Genomic DNA, 21,675 nt, shown 5'->3' with positions numbered 1-21,675 from the left:
AATTGAAGAATTGCACATCCTAGATATTGGGGCCGGAAAAAGAACCTTCCTACCAGTTTGCATACATGCAAATCAGTACCTAGGTTCTAAGCCCATTTTATAAAAACTAGAGGCCTGGTGCACGAAATTTGTGCATGGGGGTGGGTGGGAGGGTTGTCCTTCACTTCAGCCTGCACCCTCTCCAATCTGGGACTGTTGGCTCCCAGTTGATCACCTGCCTGGCTTCCTGATTGCCCCGAACCGCTTCTGCCTGCCAGCCTGATCACCCCCACTCCCATGCCAGCCTGATTGATGTCTAACTGCTCCCCTGCTAGCCCATTTGCCCCCAACTTACCTCCTCTGCCGACCTGGTCATCCCTAACGGCCCTCCCTTGCAGGTCTGTTCCCTCCCAACTGCCCTCCTATGCTATCCATCTTCCGGTGGCCATGTTGTGTTCATATGGGGGCAGGATCTTTGGCCACATGGGGGCAGCCATCTTGTGTGTTGGAGTGATGGTCAATCTGCATATTACTCTTTTATTAGATAGGATAGAGGCCTGGTGCATGGGGGGTTGGTTGGTTTGCCCTGAAGGGTGTCCAGGATCAAGGTGGGGGTTTCCTTGGGGCATGGGGCAGCCTGGGCAAGGGCCTGTGGTGGTCTACCCAAGTGGAGGCCCTGGTATCTGGGATATATTTACCTTCTACAATTTACCTTCTACAACATTGTATCCTGGAGCGGAGTCAAGCTTCCTGCTCGCTCCACGGCAGTAGCCGTTTGTTGTTTACCTTCTATAATTGGAACTTTGTAGCCTGGAATGGAGGCTTAGGCCAGCTAGAGCAGATGGAAAGCTTGGCTTCTTCTATTGCCAGAGAAACCCAAGCCTATGTGGCTGCAGCCATTTTAGTTGGGGTTAATTTGCATACGTACTCTGATTGGCTTGTGGGTGTGGCTTGTGGAGCAGAGTGATAGTTAATTTGCATATTGTTCTTATTAGGTAGGATTTGATGTTTATAATTGTTAGATTTTTTCTGTGAAATTGTGTGTAGTTGTCTTAGTTTATTTAGCCTGTGTATTTATCTCTTCATTTATCTTTGTCCTTTTATGGTGCAAATTGACAGCTCATCTTCTGATATTATAGACTTGCCCAGGCGCCATGGCTCAGGGGTTGAGCATTGACCTATTAACCAGGAGGTCATGGTTTGGTTCCCAGTCAGGGTACATGCTCAAGTTGCAGACTTGATCCCCAGTGTGGGGTGTGCAGGATCCTCTCTCATCATTGCTGTATCTGTCTCTCTCTCCTTCTCCCATCCTTTTTGAAATCAATAAAAAATATTTAAGAAATATATTATAGATGTTATTTGAGGAAAGGGGTTGGTAAGAGAAGGGCTTTCTGTAGTGGCTTACACAACAGGAACTATAGTTTTTCATAATATTATGTTAGGTATGCATATGTACTTAGTAGAGGATTCTGGCTAGCTTTTATTTAATAATATATTTGTTGTCTCCTAGGCTTTAGATAGTAGCATTTTAACTCATTATTTTAACATGGTTAATTTCTCATGTGAAAAGATAATGCTTTTCTTTAGAAGATAGGTGATGAGGGGGAAAATTAATATGTTCATTGGTGTTATTTGATTCCCAAATGCTGCTTCAGTATTTATATCTTAATTATTCCTGCTAAGTCCTGAAAATATAAAATGACTTACATATTATAACAAACAGTAAATAATTTCAGAAATACCATTTTGCCTATATTTCTTACAGGTTCTGTCATTCCCTTGAACCTCACACTTGCAAAGATGTAGGCTGTCGTCATTGTTAACTCATGTCAATACTCAGGCTTGGCCATGTAAGAAAGGGCATAAGCAGATAAACAGTTGACATTTATTTTGTATTCCAGAATGGAAAACCAATCTAGCCTTTCTTAGCAAGTCAAAGAGTCTGTAAATCTAAAGATGAAATCTGGCAATTTAATTGAACTTTAATGCTTACTTGATGATTGAAGAAATTATTTACTGAGTGTATTATCCTTCTGTTATTCACATACACTGTACTTTGGAAATTAGATAGCTCTTGTGTTTTATTGTTCTAGGAAAATTTCAATATGAAATTCTGATTTTACATGGTCCACACTTTGTTCTTTTAGGCTTTGTGAGCAGAAGTTTTGTTTTAGTGTGAAACCTATCTTTAAGTTTATTTAAGAAAAACTAGAGGCCTGGTGCACGAAAATCGTGGGGGGGGGGAGTGGGGGAGGCGGCGGCGGTGGAGGTGGTGTCCCTCAACCTGGCTTGCACCGTCTCCAATCTGGGACATCCCTCTCACAATCCAGGACCGCTGGCTCCTAACTGCTCACCTGCCTGCCAACCTGATTGCCCCCTAACTGCTCCCCTGCCAGCCTGATTGCCCATAACTACCCTTCCTTGCCGTGACCTGCCTCCTACTCGGGATTCACCTCCTCCACGTGAGGTGGCGAAGATGCCAGAGCCAGCCTCCTCTGCATCATGCAGAGTTGCAGGGCCCTAAGGCCTCATTGTGCAGAGCCGTCACCAGGCCCCACTTCCACTGTGCGTGCAGCCATCTTGTGGCAATGTTGTGTGAGGGCATGACACCACCTAGGCTTTTATTATATAGGATATTATCATGGAATCTGGATTTTTTTCTCCTCCCCTAAACTTTTAACTTTTAAAAGTAATAGATTATCATATATCCTAGTTAATAGCCTATTTACCTGAGTTTCCCTTCATCTCTCCTATTCAGTATATGAGTAGTATTTTTGACTCCTAAATAGTACTGAGAAGATCCTTTATTAACAGGCCTGCATGGTTACATCCCTCCCCAAACAAGACAAGGCAGGACCAGCTTTCTAATATTCTTGCCATGTGTCCTCTTTTGCCTTCGTGTTCAAGCATAGCTGACCTCGTTTCAGTCATCCCTGTGGCTCTGCCGCTTGCCATTCTTCACCAGTCATCTGGCCTTAGGTCTCTCCTATGCTGTATCTTTTGCTCTTGGTGTCCCTTCCATTCCTGCACCACCATCCTCAGTTCACAGGCTTCTCTCTGCTCTCTTGAGTCCAACCCATCTTCTTCCCTATTCTAGTTTGTTCTCCTTTCCATTAGCAGTTACCTCTCTAAGTAAAACTTTACAAATTTATATCCTATCTAATAAAGAAGGAATATGCTAATTGACTGCTATACCCTCAACGATGGCACCCATAGCCACAAGGTGGCGGTGCCCAGTCCCCTCAGCCTCGCTCGGGTGGCAGCTGTATGGCATGGCTGGGCTCACCCTGCCCCCAGGTGGGTCCGGCTGCTCTGCTTGCCTGCCTCTAGAGTCCTCCAGTCCCCTTAGCCCCACAGCCACACAGGGCCGGCCTGAGGCACAAGCAAGCCTCAGATGTTGGCTGCCCAGCCACCCAGGGCCGCCCAAGGCTCAGGTAACCAGGGCCGGCTGAGGCTTGTGCTGCTGGCAGTGGCAGCAGCAGAGGTGTGATGGGGGTCGCCTCCGCCCCTGAGGGCTCCTTGACTGTGAAATGGGGCAGGCTGGGCTGAGGGGACCCCCCTCCCCTCCAGTGTATGAGTTTTCATGCACTGAGCCTCTAGTGTCCATATAAACCTCTAGTGTTTTTCCATTGCTTATTGTTCAAAGCTTAACATTGTTGACTTTCATGAAGCAATAGATGGAGTGATAAAGAAGCTGGGTTTTGGCGACAGTTATACCTTAGTTTAGCTAAAGGACTTTGGCCAACTTAATTAACTCAGGCCACAATTCCATCATAAGTAAATGGGAATAATAAGGGTACCTTTCTTATTACATTAGAAGGATACTGCTATCAATAAATACAAATATTTACTCAGTGCTTACTGTGTGCCAGGCAAAATTCTAAGTACTCTGCAAATTTTAATTCATTGGATCCTCATAGTAACTCAATTAAATAGGTATTTTTACTCTCCTGATTTTATGTAAGTGCAGCTGAGGCATAGAAAGGTGAAAGAACTTGCCGTGGTCAGGAAGTAACTGAAGAAGGATTAATTGGTCTAGCAGGAATTCAAACCCAGATAGTCTGGGTTGGAGCTCAGGCTTTTACTGGTTTGCTGAGCAGGTAATAACTTTGGAATTGTCCTAGGCTTATGTCCAATGAGAGTTAAATCACTGTTCTTCTTTCTTCTGCCATCTGATGTCAGCCCATATTTCCCCCTTACAAACCCTGATTCACCTCTTATGTCTTGGAAGGTAAATTTTTGTCAATTAACTAATCTTTTATATAGGTAGTATACATAACTGTTCTAAAATATGTCTTTCAGGTACTCGCTTTCCCCCATGGAGTCAACCAAGTTACAATTTCTTAAGAATATCTAAAGATGTTCCAAAGCATTTGTAAATAACGTGCTCATTTACCAGGTTTTTTATTCATAAATTTTTACTAGTTTTCTTTGATAGATATTTTAGTGTCCTTGCCTTGCTATTTTTTAACTTCACATCTTTGATCTTCCCTTTGTGTTGGGCTGCTGAAAAGACCCTGCTTTCTTTTGTACCCATGTTTTAGCTAAAGACTCAACCAAAATACCTCTTCTGTGATGAAGGCTTCTCATACCCCCCCAGTTAATAGTGGTGTGTTCTCCCCCCTCAGGATGCCTGTGGCCTGCATTTGGTTCTTTCCAATGCTTGCAGGGTCTTATAAGCCAGTTTCTCAACCCTGGCACAGGGTTGATATTTTGGACTGGATAAGTCTGTTGTAGGGACCTGTCCTATGACTTGTAGGGTGTTTAGCAGCATTTCTGGACTCTACCCACCTCCAGCCACTACCACCTCCAGTTTTGACAATTAAAAATTAACTCTGGCCCTAGCTGTTTTGGCTCTTTGAGTAGAGTGTCTGCCTATGGACTGAAAGGTCCCAGGTTTGATTCACATGCCCTGGTTGCTGTTTTGGTCCCCAGTAGGGGGTGTGCATGAGGCAGCTGATCAACGTTTCTCTCATCATTGATGTTTCTCTCCCTCCCTCTCCCTTCCTCTCTGAAATCAATAAAAATATATTTTAAAAAATATTACTCCAAACGTTATCACATATCCTCCAGGAGGCGAGATTCCCCATCACTGAGAACCTCTAGAAGAGAGGAAGGTACAATGGGTACATGCCTTGACTTAATTTCAGATTCTAACTTTGGCACTTAAGTGTTTAGTGACCTGGATCCAATTCCTTAGCCTCTGTATGTTTCCTCATTTGTGAAATCGGGATGATGATACATAATTTGTGGCTTTGTTGTGGAGATGAATTCTGAGGGGCAAGGAAGTGAGAAAGCATCCAGCATTGGGAGCAGACCTCGAGTCTGCCATCTGCACTGTGAGCATCACGCAGGTACAGGTCATGCATCCATGTCACATTTTCTCGCCGCTTCCTTCATGTAATAGGTGATCAAGAAATGTCTTAAGTGAAAGAAGAAGTGTATATTCCTCTTAATCTGATTTTGTGATTTGACTGACCTATGATTTGACAGGCTTCAAGGTAAATGTTAACACTTTCTAAAAGCAAAGGCAATCACATTTCCAGCGTTCCTATACTGACACTATTATCAGTCCTTTGTTCAGATCTCAGCTGTCCTCACTCAGCCATGGTAAGCTTGTGCCCAGCCAGAGAAGGGCATCTGGTTGCCTGTGGTGAGGATGCTGAGTGCGGCAGCGGGCACCTCCGCCGTCCCCGCAGGCTGCTTCTCTGGCCTCAAGAATGGAGTCTTGTGGTTGTCTGTTTGACCCACAGCTTTCATTTCTCTTTTTTTCTTTTTAAATCAGTTTTATTGAGGTTTGTTTTATGTTTTTTATTTCTGAAACTGAAAGAAGAATGGTGCTTGTTGGCAGTATTTGTTATTTGTGGAACAGTTTTCTTTAAACGTCTTACTGTTCTTTAAACATAGCTTTGACTTTCTTATGTAATTGAAAGGGTGGCTGACATCTCACATTTTTAAACTTTATGGTTTAATTTACTGCCCATTACAGAAACCTGGTAAAGAAGGACTACTTGCCATTAAATGAAGGTTGTTAAGAGCAGGACCTGAATTTTAGTGACTTTTCTAACTGCTAGTTTTTCCAGTATTTTAGCAAAGTCGCCAGATTTTTAAAATTCTCTTATGCTGCCATCATGATTGTCACTAATATTATGTTCTTTTAGGCTCTCACTGTTGTAAGTTCTCTTTATTTGTATGATGCTGTCTAGTCCTCATCACAGCCTTAGGCGGTCAGGACAGTTGTTATATCCACTCTACAGAAGGCCTTTCACAGGATAAAAACTCCCCAGGCTCCACAGTTAACGTGCGGGCACCAAGGTCCGAATCCAGGTGGTGTAACCTCTGCTTCCATGCTCAACTGCGGGTATGAAATGTCTGCATAGAAAGATTTGGGAGCATTTCAAATTGTAGCATGTCTTTATGGAAGGTGTGCATACAGGTTTCTGTTTGTAGTGAGCGGTCTTTTTATTTTTTTGCCTTAATAGAGCTGACCATTAGATTGTTTAAAAGTACAGCCATTGGGTTTTACTTAACAGGTAATTTATAATTTGTAATATGTGCTGCAGGTTATTAAGGGGACTTTAAATGCAGTACTTCTCAAACCTGCCTCTGGGGTGGCGATCCCATGGGCATGTCAGGGGTGGGGCTTTGCCAGCAGGCTGACTCAACAGTCCCTGAGCCACACTATCTACACTTAGTATTTATTTGCCATTTTAATTATTTCACATCTCCTAGTCATCAATGCATTCATTATGGTCAGGCCAGTATTGTTGAATTTTAGCTCAGAAGATTAATTTTAAATTGGTAAACATTGATATCTTGGAATTGTTTGGTGTGATGGTACACATGATTCTGTACTAACTTAAAATTCTCAAAATGTCGGGTCTTCAACTCAGAAATACGGTGACATATTTCCAGGTAGTGAATGAAGCCTCTTTCCCAGCTCATTACTCTGTGCGTCTAAATGCAGGGCACAGAGGATTTACCTCTCGTCCTGACTGAATTCACAAGTACAATTCTGGTTTTTCTCATCAGTTCTCACTAGTCCCTGTTTAAAAAGAGCAAGGAGCAGGGGCCTATTTCAGTCCAGGGTGCATAAGGACAGTGTCTAATGAGACTGGTTTCAGTATCCAGTTCTTTTCCATACTTCTCCATTCTGCTTATTGTCGTGCTTGTCAGAAGCAGTTTGTAGGCTTTGCCTCATATCTGTCTTCGGAGGAGAAAGCCAGTGGGAGTGTTAGTTACCTAGTAAGAGAGATTCTGGGCTGGAGAGAATCCCTTTGGTGTCACCTCCACTCTTACAAGAAGTCTGTCCCAGGGAGGTGCTCCGCTCCGCTCTGCCAGCTCGTCTGCCTCTGGTGGTTTCCCTGGGGGCTGCCTCAGCAGGGCATTAGCCTCCGAGGGGAGGCAGGCGAAGTCTCCGTACCCTGTGTCCTTTGTTCAGGTGGGAAGGAAGAAAGTCCCAGAGCTGTGACCGGAGTCATAAAATAATTTGGAAAATTGTCCTCATTCTGTTTCTTTTAAAATCATTTCTTATTTTTCAGGTGTACACCCTGGTGATTAGACATAGAACTTTCTAAGGGATTCTCCTGATACCGTACCCATCTGATACCACACAGTTATTAGATTATTGACTATATTCCGTCTGCTGTGCTTTACATCCCCATGACTATTATGTAACAACCAATTTATAATTCTTAATTCCTTCACCTTTTTCATGCATCCTCCAAGCCCTCTTTCCCCCCAATCTGTTTGGCAACCACCAAAATATTCTGTATATTTATGAGTCTTTTTCTGTTCTGTTTATTTTGTTTTTTATATGTAACTAGAGGCCCGGTGCATGAAATTTGTGCATTTGAGGGGGTGGTTCCTTAGCCTAGCCCACACCTTCTCCAATCTGGGACCCCTCTCACAAACCAGGACTGCTGACTCTCAACCACTCGCCGGCCTGCCTTATTGCCCCTAACTGCTTCTGCCAGACTGATCACCCCCTGATCACTCCTCTGCCAGCCTGATCGACTCCTAACTACTCCCCTGCCAGCCCGATTGTCCCCACTGTCCTCCCTTGCAAGCCCAGTCAGCCCTAACTGCTCTCCCTTGCAGGCCTGATCGCCCCCAAGATTGCTCACAACTGCCCTCCCCTGCCAGCCATCTTGTGGTGGCCATCTTGTGTCCATGTGGGGGCAGCCATCTTGTGTCCACATGGGGGCGGCCATCTTGTGTGTTGGAGTGATGGTCAGTTTGCATATTACTCTTATTAGATAGGATTGTCAAGAGATACGTATATATTAACATTTTGCTGTTCATATTTTTATGTGTTTTTCTTTTTTTAATCTTCATCTGAGGACATGCTGGCTCTGGAGCCACCTGGCACAAGCTACAGAGCAATCTACAGATTGCTGGGCTTGGAAGTACCCAGGAAAGGTCAGATTGCAAACTAAGACAGGCTCCTGGTAGCAAGAGGTGTGGGGTTCAGCAGGCCAGATGTTGTTTGAGAGATTTTTAGGAAAGTCTAAAGCATGAGGCAAGAGAGGCCATTTGGGTGGAAAAGCCACTGGAATGTGCTTGGGGTGGGCCCGCAAGTTGTGTCTCAGAAAAGGAACAGTGGGCCTTTGCCAGCACTTCTGTCTTAGAGAAAGCTGCCCTGACCCACCTCCAGCTCTTGCCCTGATGCTGCAGAATTCATTTCCTCTATGTATGTCTCTAGTGCCTTTCAAGCTACTGCCCCAGCTCTGCAGCTCGGAGTGAGTGAGTCTGAGTAAATCTGTGAGCAGGCCCTTTAAGAGGAACTACCTGGGACTCCAGCAGCCATGTCTTCCCTCAGCCTTAATGCCCACTGGTTTTTACAGCCTGAAATTATAGGGCCTTCTCTTTCTGGCCCTGGAACCCTGGGCTGGGCGGCCTGGTGTGAGGCTGGGAACCCTCGCTCCTCAGGGGGATCCTCCACAGCCGAGATTTCCCATCCATTGTTTATCTAATGTGAGTGTGGGACCTGCCTGTTCTACATCTCTGCCCCTCCTACCAGTCTCATTGTAGCTTCTTTAATTTCATAGTTGTAGGATTTCCATTGAGCTAGATTTCATGTGGTTCTGAAGGATGGCTCTGTAGTTTAGTTATAATTTTGATGTGGTTGTGGCAGGAGGTGAGTACCGTGTTCACCTACGCTGTCATCTTGACTTGCAGTCTTCATTCTGTTTCTCTTTGCAGTTTAGGATTTTGGGGACAGCATCAGTCTGGGTGGTGCATGTGCAGGGCCAGGGAGATAGATGCCTTTGAGAGAAGTCTTTACATTACTCTCAACTTCTATTTCCAACAGGCCATAGTGGATGGGAGCAGATTTATGTTGCTAATGCCAGATGAGCTCTGACATGGTTCATAGGTGGATAGAAAAAAAGTTAGAGGCAGTCTTGACCAAACCCCTCATTTTATAGCTGAACTTGAGAGAAGGGAATTGCTCTGAGCCATTGGGTAGGTAGTTCCTGACTGAGACCTGGGGCATCTCTTGCTCTCCGCCCTGGGCTCTGCCTTCATTTCTGTGTTGCTGCGGACCTGTGTGCCTGACTCCTGTGGAGAAAACAGGCCCCTGCTCCGGCAGGGTGTGTGGGCTCCCTTAGTGGATGCAGCCCTGACCTGGCCCATCTGTGGTTAGATGGAGCTCAGCTGTCAAAGCAGCCCAAGGGTCTGTGCAGCCTCTGCTGCCTCCTGCTGCCGAGGCCAAGTATATATGTGTGGTTTTTTTTTAAGGCAAGAGTGAAACACTTAAGATTTGACAAATGAAGGCAACAGAGGGGAAATTAGTAAAAGCTCCTTTTAACAATTTTTCAGAATTTTCAGGGGGAGATCTATCCTTGAGCATGAAGCTTGCTTCATAGATTTTTGGGTTGTTTTTTTTTGTTTTGTTTTTTTCCATCATCATGGTAATTCTGCATAAATGGTTGTAAGATTTGCCATTGTTGTTGGATTCTGGATTCTCGGGTGTTTTATTGCTTTAAACCTCAGTTGCTTAGGACAGAAATGGCATTTAAAAACAAACAAACAAACCTATTCTTCTTAGCTTACAGCTAAAGGTTTTTAAAAAATAGTAATCTAGAATGAAAAGAAACTGCAGAATCAGATTTTGTAACTTTATTATGGTACTACAGAGAATACCAAGTAGAGCCCATTCATATTAGCTATGGGAGACTTGAGACTGGAGAAGTTTAAGAAATGACTTAGTCAAGTTATAGTTATATAGTCAATAATTCAAGTCTTCTGGCTTTGTTCAGTTATGTCACTTAATTTTGAGCTTCCTGTAAATTAGACCTTGTTTTTATGATTTCCACAGATTATTTCTAATTCTCACTAAATTTCTAATAGATATATTCCTCCCTTTCACAGATATGAAAATGGAAGCTCAGATAGCTTCATCTCTTAACCTTTTTCTTTCCTTTAATGACTTACATAATCTTAATTAACTTAATTTGTTCCAGTGGTGAAGTCTTACTTATTTTCATAGTCAGATGTTACAAACTATGTTTCTTAATGAAAGTTAACCCAGTTGTGTGCAATAGCAACATTTAAAAAATCTGGACTCTTAAATTCTTGCTGAGAACACTTTGTTCATCTGGATAGCCTCATTGTTATGGGGAACTCATATGAACATATTTGGATAGTGAATCTCATGAACTTGTACCTACCGTGTTTCCCTGAAAATAAGACATCCTCTGAAAATAAGACCTAGTGCAACTTTGGGAGAAAAAATTAATATAAGACACTGTCTTATTTTCGGGGAAACAGGGTAGGGTGTAGCTTCCCACAGGGTGAAACAACCTGAGAATGTGAGTGACCTAAGGTAGAAAGATAAAAGCTATTTGAGGATAAGAAGGAGGTGAAAAGATTTTTTAGGATAAGTGTTGACATTTACTGGTACTATTACTAGGAACGCGTCCACATACTAAATTGTGTTTACTGTGCCCATGATTCAACTTGGTTTCTTCTTGGCCTACCCCTTTCTCCCCAGGCGTGAAGCAGTAAGCTCTCTGATAACATGAGGCCTGTGTAAGCGCATGAAGCCAGGGGACTTTGTTTATTGCTATGTATCAAACACGTAGTATAGTGTGTGGCTACAAAAGGGGGGATAAGATTAGATGAGAGATTTTCATCCTGTTTGAGAGACAGGTCTTTCTCTTTTCTCTTTTTGAAATCTCTGTACCCTCACTTTCTGATGCTGTGTTGTCTGCTAAGGTTGTTTAACCAGATACTCAAGGTAGACAGAGTGTTGGTTTTTGCTGTGAACTTTCCAGAGTTGGGTGATATTATATATCTTCTGCTTATCTTTTCCCCCACTTGTGTATTGTGGACAAGACCCCTGAGTGGTTTAAAATGGTTTAATGATCTTTTTTAAATGTTAATATTTATTGAGCATATTGAATTTCTAATTTATAGGAACACGATCTGTATTTTAAAAATAATTGCTTATGTTAATAATTGAAAAAATTCCTCTCCAGTAGAAGTAAGTCCAGAAAAACTTTGACCTCCTTTCATGCAGTATTAAAAATATATGCATATCATTAGTCATCAGTGCGATATACCCTTCCTATCCACTACAGTAACTGAAATGAAAAAGACAGAGAAAGTGCTAGCCATGAGGACATCAGAACCCTCACACATTGCCACTGGGAATGGAAAGTGGTGTAGCCACTATATGAAACAGTTTGGCAATTTATCAAAAGGCTGAACATAGAGTTACCTTAAGATCCAACAGTTGCACTCCTAGATATATACCCAAGAAAAATAAAAGAATATACCCACACAGAAACTTGTATGTGAATGTTCATGACAGTTCTATTTATAGCAGTCCAAAGTGGAAAAGCCCCAAATGTCCATCAAGTGAATGGCTCGATAAAATGTGGTATATCCAGTGGAACCTTGTTTAACAATGAAAAGGAAAGACGAAGCATTGATACATGCTGTATATGGATGAACCACTTACAAAAGACCACTATGTATGATTTCACTTATATATAAAACTAGAGGCCTGGTGTACAAAATTTGTGTTGGGGGTGGGGGTAGAGAGGGGAGGCCCAGCCTGCACCCTCTCCAGTCTGAGAACCCTTGGGGGATGTCCGGATGCAAGATGGCAGTTGGACATCACTCTCATAATCCAGGACTGCTGCCTCCTGACCGCTTGCCTGGCTGCCAGCCTGATCTCCCCCAACTGCTCTCCCCTGCTGGCCTGTTCACCCACAACTACCTTCTCCTGCTGCCCATCTTGTGGCGGCCATCTTTGACCACATGGGAGTGGCCATCTTGTGCGAGGGCATGAGGGTCAATTTGCATTTTACCTCTTATTATATAGGATGTCCAGAATAAGATAGAAAGTAAGTTAGTGGTTGATTAAGGCTGGAGGATTTTGGAGGGGATGGAGAATGACTTCCAGTGAGTATAGTGTTTCTTTTTGGGTAATGAAAGTGCTCTAAATTAGATAGTGGCTATGGCTGCACATCTAAATACCAATGAATTATACACTTTTAAGGGTGAATTGTTTGGTATCTAGATTATATTTCAATAAAGTTATTATAAAAGTATTTATAGCCCTGGCTGGTGTGGCTCCCAGGCACCGAAAGGCCAGTTTGATTGCTAATCTGGGCACATGCCTGGCTTTTGGGCTTGATCCCTGGTAGGGAGCATGCAGGAGGCGGCCAATTGATGTCTCGCTCTCACATTAATGTTTCTCTCTTTCTCCCTCTTCCTTTCTCTCTAAAAATCAGTAAGTCTTTTTAAAAAACATAAATATAGATGTATATATAGATGTATTTATTTTCATGAGCATAAATTATCCCCAGAATGATACACTTGGGTTGCTGGTGGGAAGAGCTGGGTGGGAGGAGATTTTTACTAAATATCCTTTTTTGTCTTGTGATAATATTACCTATTTTACAAGTAAATGTTGACTAATAAATGTATAAGTAACTTATCTCCTCTCTTGATTTTGTTGTGATCAGGTACTTCAGGGGTTAGATTATCTACACAGTAAATGCAAGATCATTCATACTGACATAAAGCCAGAAAACATCTTGATGTGTGTGGATGATGCGTACGTGCGAAGAATGGCAGCCGAGGCCACAGAGTGGCAGAAAGCGGGTGCTCCTCCTCCTTCAGGGTCTGCAGGTGAGGGTCCCAGCCAGCTTCGTCCCAGTCAGTCCGGGAACACTGAGAGCCTGCATAGCTGCACACTGAAGGCAGTGGAGGCAGCTGTGTACATGTTAGGAACTTTTGTAAGAATCTGATGGAGAGAAATAACTAGACATTTTTTCTTCAGAAGGAAGATGCTTCAAATTACACTTTCACATTTGAATTCTTAACTTTGTTCTCCCTTAAAAGGTCAGTTCTTACCTTTGCACATTTCCTTTTGTTGCCCAGTTCTCAGCAGAAGAATATGTAGGAGCAGGTCTTACGTAGCCATTATGCAGTCATCAGAGTTTTTTCTAGCTTCAGGCTTGTCAGCATGCCTCCTAGTCTCCAGTTAGCATAGTTACATCAGTCAGAGTCTACCTAGTGGGTTTGGAATCAGTTACAGACCCCAGGGACGGAGGGAAAGACCCAAGTGACTTGAGAATTGGCACATCAAGTTTAATTTCTATTTTTCCCTGACTATAAAGGTGGCAGTGAGGGGTTGACTGTTCTCTCACCTTCTCCTCACAGTGTGTGTGCTCCATGCAGTCAGGCAGGCGAGCAGACTCAGGGCTGCATCCCTGTGACTCAGGGGCTCTTGGGCGATGTAGCGCCTCTGAATCTTATTTTCTACCATCAGTGTTTTTCTATATCATGAAGCCATTTTATTTTTGCCTCTGTTTTTATTTATTTTTTATTATTATTATTGTTTAAAGTATTACATAAGTAGTACATATATCTCCTTTTTTGCCCCATTGACCTTCCCCCAGCCTCCCCTACCGTCTGTCGCATTCCCTCATCCCACCCACCCCCAGTGTCTTGTGCCCATTGGTTGTGCTTATATGCATGCATACAAGTCCTTTGGTTGATCTCTTTCCCCCTCCCTAACACTCCCCTGCTTTCCCGCTGTAATTTGACAGTCTGATGCTTTACTGCCTCTGTGTCTATCTTTTTGTTCATCAGGTTATAATGTTCTTTATTTTCCATAAATGAGTGGGATCATGTAGTATTTTTCTTTCATTGCCTGACTTATTTCACTTAGCATAATGCTTTCCAGTTCCATCCATGCTGCTGCAAATGGTAAAAGTTCCTTCTTTTTTATAGCAGCGTAGTATTCCATTGTGTAGATGTACCACAGTTTTCTAATCCTCTCATCTGCAGATGGGCATTTAGGCTGTTTCCAAATCTTAGCTTAGCTATGGTGAATTGTGCTGCTATGAACATAGGAGTGTGTATATCCTTCTGATTGGTACTATCATGGAGCCTTTTAGTCTGTCAAGCTTTTGAGGCTGGCAAGGTCTGATCATTTGATTTTTAAAATATTTGCTGCAATATTTACTTACTTTAGTGGTACAACTTGCTAATTTTCAAACATAAATGTACATCTCATCTAAATTGTCTCATTGTTTACAAAACAAGTTGGTTCAATGACTTCCTTTGTGAACCTTTCTCCATTCTTAAGTTATTAATGCTTTTGGATGGACTATTTCTGAAATGAATGGTTATTTCATTTCATTTTATTTATTACTTTTTAAGTGGCTATTTGATTTTAGATAAGAGAAATGGTTCCATATTGAACAGCTATTGCTATGATTTTAAAGAACCAATCATTCATTTGAGTTTGGTAAACATTCTTTAGATCTCTTTGATACAGAAGCTCTAGTATTTAAGTTGTTGAAGTTGGATAGCCACTAAAAGGCAGTAATTATCTCATTTTACAATTCAAATAAGGATATGTATCAATTTCCCTCTAAACAGTCATTTTTGTTTTGTTTTGTTTTAGTGAGTACGGCTCCACAGCAAAAACCTGTAAGTACTATTTTTAAAAGCAACTGCTCATTACTAACTTTCCACAGTGTAACAGTAGTTTGTTTCTTTCTGCAACAATTTTTCATGTAGAGGTTGGTGGAGGGAATTTGGTGATATATTGCTTTGGCTCCTTTCTCAATCATAGATGTCCTAACATATAGTCATGTAATACACAGGTGTGTTTATAAATGCTGTGTATCCTTGCATATAAGACTTAAACTGCTTTTGGTAAGCTGAACTGAATTTTACACTTAGAGCGGTTCCAAGTTTGATTTTCATTTTCCTCTCGTGCTTTCTGGAGTGCTGTTGCCAAGCTTAGTGAAATGTGAGGTGATAGAGTTTGGAGTGGGATTCTGAAAACACTTTTCCTTATTTCTCATTGGCTTCCAAGTTACCTGTTTTTCTAATGCAGCTCTAAATTTTTTTCCCTAGCTAGTGGTTAAACATGAGAGGGGTTGTCTTTTTTGTGGTCCTGTGAAAACACTATGTTCAGTCAAATGAAGCAGGCTGCCTGGAAATGAACCCTGCCCAGCAGCCCTGACCCTCGCTGGGTCCAGGGGACGATTGAATATCTGTCTCATCACCTACAGAGTTAGAGGAATCCCAACTGCCACAGCCCTCAGCTGGGAATGGCAGTCCCAGTGGAAGAGGAGTGGTGTTAACTGCGCCCCCTGGCTGCTGAGGCAGAGAGCCATGCTGCTCCCACAGCTCCCCACAGCTCCCCACGGCTGGAGCAGCTTGCTTTGGTCTGTGAAAACTGGAGGTTCTCATGGCTGGTAGTTTCCAAGTTAGGTGCCTATCATTGGAGACATTTTCTCTTTCTTCCTCTACTTCATGGGCTCACCTCCTGTATTCATGCAGCCTTGGTATTGATAACAGCTCAGTATGTGAGACCCAAACACAAACAGAGCTGTTGACTACCTGTGAATGAAACACCTGTTTGGCAGGCCTGTCTTTTTTGGCAGGCAAGGTGGTGAGGCAGCAGGGAGAGGGGACTTTCGTTACTTTGTATACTGGCAGCAGCACATAAAACTAGCAAGAGATGCTGCTTGTTATCTCAGCATATTCAGTACTTCTCAGAGTTTGAATGGAAAAGACTTAATTGGACTTAAACTATATCCTCTTAGGATATAATAGTAGGACCCATTATTTGATATTACATTGGTTCCTTTTTTTCTGGTCTGACTGTAACCCTAGCCACCAGGTGGATCTCATGTCTGGGCATGTGATTTTAATTGAATACGATCTGAAGAAAAACAACAGACTTTGTTGGTATTTGCTATACTGCCAGCATTTATACTATTGCACAGTGCTTTCAAAAGAAGCAAACTGACCTGTGGTATTTTCTTACCATGCTGTAGATAGGAAAAATTTCCAAAAACAAAAAGAAAAAACTGAAAAAGAAGCAGAAAAGGCAGGCTGAGTTACTGGAAAAGCGCCTGCAGGAAATAGAAGAATTGGAGCGCGAAGCCGAAAGGAAAATAATAGAAGAAAATGTCACATCAGCTGTACCTTCTAATGAGCAAGATGATGAATACCGCCCAGAGGTGAAGCTAAAAGCAGCAGCGCTGGAGGAGGCCGCCGAGGGAGAGCCTGCACTGGACAACGGTCAGTCGCCCGAAAGAAGGGGCTTCGCTAAGAGGGACCCTCCCCGGGCCACCACAGAGGGGGCTGAGCTGCTGCAGATGTGCGGAGGGTTCTCTCTTAACTCCTCACCAGGAAGATGGGGAACTGTCTGCTAATTCATTTGTAAAATGGATGCCAGAAAACGTTAATATTTTCACAAGTTTTTTTTAAAACATGGGAAATATTTGAGAAACTCCATGTCTCTGTCATGCTGATGATTGTCTCTTATTTTGTAATTAACCTTTCACCTAATAGGACTATATCCACAAACCTTCCCTGAGGGTTACACAGGAGACCGTAGAAATGGAAATGAAACTATTAGATCATTTTCCCCCAGGAGCTAACTCTTTCTAATAAGAGAAGACCAGTTACTTAATAAATGCAAGTTAAGATTTGGGAAACCTGGGGACACTACCCTGAGAGCTGCGCGCTGTTTGCTGTGTAGCGCACACGTTAAGCACATTGAGCGTTCTCTCTTGTTGGAGGAGATTAGTACTTGGTGTGGTAAGGAGGTTAACGAGTTCTAATTCTCCACTCTCATCCTTTTAAGGAGAAGCTGAGGAGCAGGAAGAGAAAGAAGATGCTGAGAAGGAAAACATTGAGAAGGATGAAGATGACGGAGAACAGGAGCTCGAGAACATAGACCCCACGTGGATAGAATTACCCAAAACCAACGGCCACGTTGAGAACGGCCCATTCCCGCTGGAGCAGCAGCTGGATGACGAAGACGACGATGACGAAGATTGCCCAAACCCTGAGGAGTATAACCTGGACGAGCCCAACGCAGAGAGTGACTACACATACAGCAGCTCCTACGAACAATTCAATGGTGAATTGCCAAACGGACGACATAAAATGCCCGAGTCACAGTTTCCAGAGTTTCCCACGTCATTGTCCCCCGGGCCCTTAGAACCCGTGGCTTGTGGCTCTGCACTTTCCGACGGATCCCCGCTCACCGAGCCGGAGGAGAGCAGCCCGACCCACGACAGGAGCAGGACGGTTTCGGCCTCCAGCACTGGGGATTTGCCAAAAAGTAAGTGTCCCTCCCCGTCAGGTCCCTGCCTCCGTGGATGGAGTCACACCGACAAAGGAGGGAACTGGCTGGAGGGGGAAGCCCAGGTCTGTGTGCCACAACCACTTCCACTTTGTCTGTGTACTCGTGAGTAACTAGTGTCACATAAAGTATACTCTGTGCCACTTTCTCTTGCTCTCTACGTCTCGGATCCATTTCTGAGCTTGTCTCATTCTCTCTATATTTAATGACATCATCTAAGAACCTTCCACATTTAAGAACTTACAGCTGTAGCTTTCTAGAATGTGTAGTTTAATTTATAATTTGTGCTTCCATCTGTAATATTTAGTTTTTGGTTTGGTTTGTTTCTATTCAAAGAGGAAGGCGCCTGTTCTTTGTCTGATTGAGAAGGGCTTTCTTTCCTTTGACACTTGTTCCTGATTAGAGGACTTGGTTGTTGCCATTTTAAAGGCAGTGGCAAGGATTTAAATGTGATGACGACTTATATCAAACCTTACTCGGGAGTGAATGCCACATGACACATCCCTGCCGTGACCTGCCAAGGGATTTCAGTAAGCAAACCCTGGGCACCATGGCTAGTTTCCATTCTGGCCTCACAAACCTCTGCTCCCTCTGCTGACAAGTGTTTACACGCACACAGTCTGCAGGGGAGCCAGCCTGCAGGTAGCCCCGCCAGCTCTCAGCCCTTCCACTGCAGCCGGGGGGAGGGCCCAAAGAGCCGCCTTGCCAAACACGTTCTGACCGGGTTAGCTTTACTCTGAGCAGAATTTTTAAAGATGCTTACAAGACCCTTCACCTGGGCTGTAGGTTCATCTAAGGAAGAGCTGATCTCTGCGTGTCTTCCTCACTCTCAGGCTCCTTCCACTCTGCCAGGACTGCTGGGCACCAGTGTAGCATAGCCTCGCCCCTTTTTTAAAGACACAATAACAAGCGCCTGTGTGCACAGGCATGTTCACTCCTGCTTCTGGCCCTTCGCTTGTGCTTCCCGCTGGCCTGGAATGTTTCCTCTGTTTATCCGTTGTCCATGCTTTTGGCAAACTTCCGTTGTTTGGTCAGGTAGCAGCTCAAACACAAGTCCTGTGTTCCCTGCCCGCCTTATCCCTTTCCCCTCTTTCCCTACCGGTCAACTTCCCCTACGTGCAAGGGCACTGTTCTCTCCATTATCTTTCTCTTCCCTAGGACGTAAGATCTCTCTGGAAGTGCCATGTATCTTTCTCTTTATATCCTCAGCATCTAACCTGACGCTAAGATAAACATTTGTCGAGTAATGAACAAACACATCAGGGATATTTGGTTACATTCTTCTACTCTTTCCTTTCTCCCACTGTTTTCCATTCACAATCAGAATTTCACTTTGTCCAACACGCATTCCGTTCCCAGCACCTGTCTGTTGCCTGAGACGGGCAGAAGTAGGAGGTCTGTGTGTGTGTGTGTCCCGTTGATCTTTTAGAGAGAGTGGAAGAGAGGGAAACACATCGAGTGGTTGCTTCCTGCAACCAGGGCCCAAGCTGGGGAAGAGCGAGCAACCAAGGTGCATGCTCTTGACCAGAGTCGAACCGGGGACCCTTGGGTCTGCAGGCCGACGCTGTGTCCACCGAGCCAAACCGGTGAGGGCGAAGTTCTTCTTTTCTGAGCCCATTCTCCTTTTATCAAACAGCCCTTTTGTCAGATTCTAGGGACATAGCAGGGACAGGATCTCCTCATCCAGTCATGTGCTGGGAGGTACTCTGTTTTGGTTTTTAGCTTGGTTGTTCATAACCATGGGCCTGCACCCATGGGAGGTGTTTCCTGCGAGAAAGGGGTGTGATCCAGAGGCTGAGGGGTGCCACTTAGTACTTCATGAATAGGAGGCAAGAGAAACAAGCTTTATTTAGAATTCGGTTAGATCCTTCTTATTACAGCAGAGCGTAGGTGAAGAAGAACCAGGCCAGAGTGGGAAGTCTGAGGGAAGACGTACATTCCAGCTGAGGAATTGGACTTCCTCCTGGAAGGTTGAGGAGAGGATGCAGGATTCCTCTTGGGTTGTTCGCTGCTAGATCCATAGACTAGACCCTGGCTCATCATGGCCGAGGGGCGGAGACCTGGGGCAGATGGTTGTGTCGGCTTTCCCTGGAAATTCATTGGTATATTTTGGATCCCTCCTCTCACCTAATAGTGACTGTGTCACTGTCAGTCCTGCCCAGGCTGCTGTAACTAACACAGGCTCCCTCCCTGCCATCTCACTTTGCTCTCGCTCCGTAGCCATTCTCTGGAGAGCAGTCCAAGGAGAGAGCTTGTTAAAGCTCAACCCTCCAATGAGCATGCCCCAGAGGTACAGCTCGAATGCTTACAGCTCCGTACAGCTCCTTGCCGGCTGCTCCTTGGCTCCTCCCTCCCTGTCATTTCCCAGCATCTCCTGGGCCTATTTCCTGTGCTCATTCTGCACCTCCCACACCAGCTTTGTTCTCAAGTTCCTCTGGGGAGTACCAGCGGGTTTGTTGGTGCCCCTTTGCACTCCACCACCCTTGCCTAGAGCTTCTCCCTTCCCTCCTTTCCTCAGGCCTCTCCCATCTCAGGAAAGACCGCCTCTGAACACCCTCCATTATCTAGCTCCTGTCTTTGCTTTGCTTTTCTTCACATTATATAGAGCCACCTGACATGTTGTGTGACTCATTCTGTTTACTTTATTGCCCGTACTCCCAGCCAGTACATGAGTTACCTAATGTGGGGTGTGGTGGGTGAACCTCATTTTTCTTGTTCATGCTGTTTCTTGTGCCAAGACAGCACCTGGGACAGATAATGGATCAGGTTTGGGCACTAAATCTCCTTTTTTTGCTTCGTGCATTTGGAACTGAATCTGCATATCAAGAGGACATTCATACTTCCCATGTATAGATGTTTTAAACTAAAGTATCATTGTGGCTTTTCCTAGTGGTTAGAGCATCGGCCATGGACTGAAGGGTGTCAGGTTCAATTCCCGGATTTCCAGTCAAGGACCTGTACCCTGGTTATAGGTTCTCCAGCCCCAGGTCAGGGCATGTGCAGGAGGCAACCAATTGATATGTCTCTCTCACGTCGATATTTTTTTCTCTCTCTCTCTTCCCCCCTTTCAATCTCTAGAAATCAATGGAGAAGATGGCCTTGCATGAGGATTTAAAATGAATGAATGAAATAAGTGTCAATCTGGGCCTAGAATAGAGCCTTGCAGCTCAGTGATGGCGGCTGTTTTGTCACTCAGAGGCCCCCCCTGGCTGTCATCTTATTAGTTTTTAGGATGGTTCAGGTGAGGGAACACAGTGTCACCCTGAGACCAGTTTATCAGGAATGGCTTCAGGGCCGCTGCCCTTCCCACCTCTCTGTGCCCACTCTCCACTCCTTGGTGGCGGTAACATGGGTGTGACTGTGCAGCGGGCATGATCGGACTTGTGTTTGAATGACTTTTTGTTCAGCATAATTCTCTCCAGGTCCATCTGTGCTGTTGCAGGTGGCAAGAGTTCTTTCTTTTTTACAGCTGTGTAGTATTCCATTGTGTAAATGTTTAAATTGCTTTTTTACTATTAGAGTCAGGTACTCAGAAGAAAGTTCTCTTTTACCTTCTCTGTGTTTTTATACAGCCACATGTTAAGGTAAATTCCATAGTGCCGTTTGTGAGGTGGTCCTGGTCTGCACACCTGAGCCAGGGGGTGAACGCCTGTCCCTGGAGCAGGCGGGGGAGCCCTGGGTCTAAGGCCAGACACTGCCTGCCCCCGTGCGCATCTGTGCACGCGTGTTTGCGGGTGCAGGGAGGTGGTCCCTTCCTCTCCCTCCTTGTCCCTGCGTCTCAAACAGCTTCAGCCGTTTGCCAGAGTCTTAGAACTTACAAGTGTTGGGACGTAGATTTTACTTCAGTTCTGCAGCCCCCAGACTTGGGGCTCCTGCCTGCCGCCTCTCCGACCGAGGCCACAGGATTTGTCCCGCCTTCACATGCTGCCCATGCATCCACCCGGGCAGCGTTTTATGTTTCTCCCGGAACTGCCTTTTCAGCCCATTCTCTGTTCGGTGTGTACCTTGTCCCTTTTGTGGGCTGCTTTCCTTCTTATTTCTGAGTTTCCTGTGTTTCT

At 44.3% G+C, this 21,675-nt stretch overlaps 1 protein-coding gene across 8 annotated transcripts in view; it reads left to right on the top strand.

The window, feature by feature from the left end:
* SRPK2 (SRSF protein kinase 2) overlaps nucleotides 1-21,675 on the top strand; it is a 172,997-nt gene that overhangs the window by 135,203 nt on the left and 16,119 nt on the right. For all 8 annotated transcript variants that reach the window (XR_004986575.2, XR_004986574.2, XM_036429673.2 and 5 more), the window contains 4 exons: nucleotides 12,960-13,125; nucleotides 14,912-14,937; nucleotides 16,299-16,545; nucleotides 17,114-17,596. Coding sequence is in view for 6 of the 8 variants with exons in the window: in XM_036429673.2 (XP_036285566.1) it covers nucleotides 12,960-13,125; nucleotides 14,912-14,937; nucleotides 16,299-16,545; nucleotides 17,114-17,596 (922 nt within the window). In the remaining 2 variants the exon portion in view is untranslated. The remainder of the gene's footprint in view (nucleotides 1-12,959; nucleotides 13,126-14,911; nucleotides 14,938-16,298; nucleotides 16,546-17,113; nucleotides 17,597-21,675) is intronic.

This window comes from Pipistrellus kuhlii, unplaced genomic scaffold (genome assembly GCF_014108245.1).
Source record: "Pipistrellus kuhlii isolate mPipKuh1 unplaced genomic scaffold, mPipKuh1.p scaffold_m20_p_10, whole genome shotgun sequence".
Lineage (NCBI taxonomy): Eukaryota > Metazoa > Chordata > Mammalia > Chiroptera > Vespertilionidae > Pipistrellus > Pipistrellus kuhlii.
Note: the sequence above shows the minus strand (reverse complement) of the source record. Positions and strands in the feature narration are given on the sequence as shown.